The sequence below is a fragment of the Triticum aestivum genome, chromosome 6A (genome assembly GCF_018294505.1).
Source record: "Triticum aestivum cultivar Chinese Spring chromosome 6A, IWGSC CS RefSeq v2.1, whole genome shotgun sequence".
Taxonomy (NCBI): Eukaryota; Viridiplantae; Streptophyta; class Magnoliopsida; order Poales; family Poaceae; genus Triticum; species Triticum aestivum.
Window position 1 is genome coordinate 577301306 of NC_057809.1, and position 2664 is coordinate 577303969.

The 2664-nt window shown below is 47.7% G+C and overlaps 1 protein-coding gene across 1 annotated transcript; it reads left to right on the forward strand.

Moving 5' to 3' along the window:
* Nucleotides 1-1186: 1186 nt before the first annotated feature.
* LOC123131108 (18.6 kDa class III heat shock protein) lies at nucleotides 1187-2281 on the forward strand. The gene is made up of 2 exons (XM_044550866.1): nucleotides 1187-1659; nucleotides 1781-2281. Exons 1-2 carry the CDS (start codon nucleotides 1402-1404, stop codon nucleotides 2057-2059), a joined length of 537 nt encoding a protein of 178 aa, XP_044406801.1. The 5' UTR covers nucleotides 1187-1401; the 3' UTR covers nucleotides 2060-2281.
* The last annotated feature ends 383 nt before the right edge of the window (nucleotides 2282-2664 follow it).

Genomic DNA, 2664 nt, shown 5'->3' on the forward strand with positions numbered 1-2664 from the left:
AGTCATGGTTCTGCCCTCACCTCTAGCAAACTCGGTTAAAAAATCACTATTTGCTCAAAAAAAAATCTAAACTATCATAACATTATTCTAAGTACGATTAACAATACAAGAATCATGAAGAGACAAAAGATGCCAATTTTCCTTGCTGGGAGAAGCGTAGATTGATATATCCTCTTCCTGGCATTGGATCAACTTGACAGCAACTATGGAATCCATCTCAGTTATGATAGGTAAGTCAGTTCTTCGTAGGGCGAAAGGGAGACCTTCCATGCACGCACACAATTCAGCTTCGAGAGCCTCAGGACATGAAAATAGCCCCCTACAAGATGAGAGTATGACCTTAGCCTTGTCATCTCTTATACATTGGTTCCTTGTGAGTGCGTTTGGAAAAATACTGCCCGTGTAAAAAACCCGGCTATGATTTTTCTATTAAGTTTGAAGATTCATGAAGTCAAAAAACTTTGTAAATTTGAAATGTTCATCAATCTAGGAAAAGTTCAAGAATTTGTTTATTTTTTAACTTGAAAGAGTCTGCGAGTCTGAAATATATTTACAAATTTGAAAATGTCGCACATTTGGTAAAATGTTTGTGAGTTTGAGAAATCTTTGCAATTTTTTTAGTGTCCACTAATTCGAAAAGAGTTCACGGATATGGAAGAAGTTTGTGAATTTGGAAAAGCATTGCTGAATTTGAAAAAGCTCACAAATCTGAAATTTTGTTCACAAATTTGAATTATGTCCATGAATTTTGAAAATAACTGTGACTATGAAAAAATGTTTCCAAATATGAGAAAATATTCGCTAATTCAAAGATTGTTCTCGGATTAATTTGTTTTGATGAATTTAAAAGTGTTGATGAATTTAAAAATGTTCACAATTACGAATTTTTTTGTGAATTTGAAAAATGCTACAAATTATAAAATAGAAAATAAGAAAAAAAATAAAGAAAATTAAAAAATTATAAAAAAGAAAAGAAAACCAAACACGAAACTAAAAAAGCAGCAAGAAAACCATGCTAAAACGCGGTATGTCTCGTAAACTGAAAAGAAACGGAAAAAGAAAAGTAAAAGAGAAACATCGAGCTTTTCTTTCAGCCCACAGGCCGACACAAAACGGGCCCGTGTTCAAATCCAGAACAGCAGCAGTATTCCCCTAGACCAGTCTCGTACAGCACTAGGTTGTTCCATTCGCTTCCGGATCTTTCTGGACGCGCCACGCGCCGCCCCCGGCAACATCTCGAACCTTCTTCCTCCTCCTTTATACCACTCCCCTCTCCCTCACTCCGCTCCGCACTGCAGAATCCAATCCAGTCCAATCCATCGAGCTCTCGAAGTCGACTTGCGCCGTCCCATCCGAGTTCCCCACCCACAGCGAGGAACCAACCCGAGGAAGAAAGAAGCCATGGCCGAGCTGCTGTTCGCCCCTGCCGTGGCCGGCCTCGTCCACCTGCCGGAGGTGCTCGAGCGCCTCGCCGCCGCGGACGCCGACCACCGCGACCGCGCCCACCACCACGCCGCGCACGGGCACGGCCACGGCCACCCCGGCGCGCAGATTGGGGCCGGGGGCGTGGGCGGCGGCGCGCCAGTGGACATCGTGGAGACCCCCGGCGAGTACGCCTTCCTGCTCGACGTCCCCGGCCTCTCCAAGTCCGACATCCAGGTACGCGCGTGCGCCGCTCGGCCCCGTCCCCCGCATCTCTTGGTCCCAACTCGTCAACTCGGCCAGGGGTGGCGCGATTGACTGACGTCTGTGCCTGTGCGCGCTCTGAATGAACGAACAGGTGACTCTGGAGGAGGACAACGTGCTGGTGATGAAGAGCGCCAGCAACGGCGGCGCCAACGGGAAGCGGAAGCGGGAGGATGAGGAGGCGGACTGCCGCTACATCCGGCTGGAGCGCCGCGCGTCGCCGCGGTCGTTCGTGCGCAAGTTCCGGCTGCCCGAGGACGCGGACGCCGGCGCCGTGGCCGCGCGCTGCGAGAACGGCGTGCTCACCGTCACCGTCAAGAAGCAGCCGCCGCCCGAGAAGAAGACCAAGTCCGTCCAGGTCGCCATCGCCTGATCGTTCGAGCCTTCCCTCACGCCAGCTTTCGGTACCTCGTCGGCGTTTGTCAGCAGTGATCAGTGTAGCAGTAGAGTAGTGTGTCGTGTCTGGTAGATTTGGGATCTTCTCTTGTGGTCTCATGCTCTGTTCGTGGTCTGGCCGGGGATTAGTTGTGGTCGTCTTTTGTGAATCTTGCTGTTAATGGAACTATGGAGCACGAATTGTTAGCTGTCGGATCAACCTCTGTATCTATTCTAACCCCGCTTGATCGAATGCAGCCGCGTGCCTGGATTCAGTACCGGGATTTCATACGTTTTTCACGTAATCTTAGGGGAAAATAGAGTGAGAACTCTGTTTCGTTCCCTTCAGCAATCGACGACGGCACGATCTGTCAACCCCTCTCTGTGAGTTCCACGATCTATCAAATGAACTCTGTTCTCAAGTGTTATGATCTAAATAAATCCAAAACATAGTGAGTGAATCTTCAGTGTAGTAATTGAAACAAACTCAAAAGCAAATATGTTTTATATCAGGAGTAAAATGCACGGAACAGCAAGATTAAATGCATAGAAGCATTAATGCTTCACACCAGACCCAAGTCAATAGCAGTTGCTTCACCACAG

Excerpts from the sequence above, each read along its gene's own strand:
- LOC123131108 (XM_044550866.1), top strand. The coding sequence starts at position 1,402 with ATGGCCGAGCTGCTGTTCGCCCCTGCCGTGGCCGGCCTCGTCCACCTG. Across the intron at positions 1,660-1,780 it reads TCTCCAAGTCCGACATCCAG|GTGACTCTGGAGGAGGACAA; the intron begins GTACGCGCGTGC and ends ATGAACGAACAG.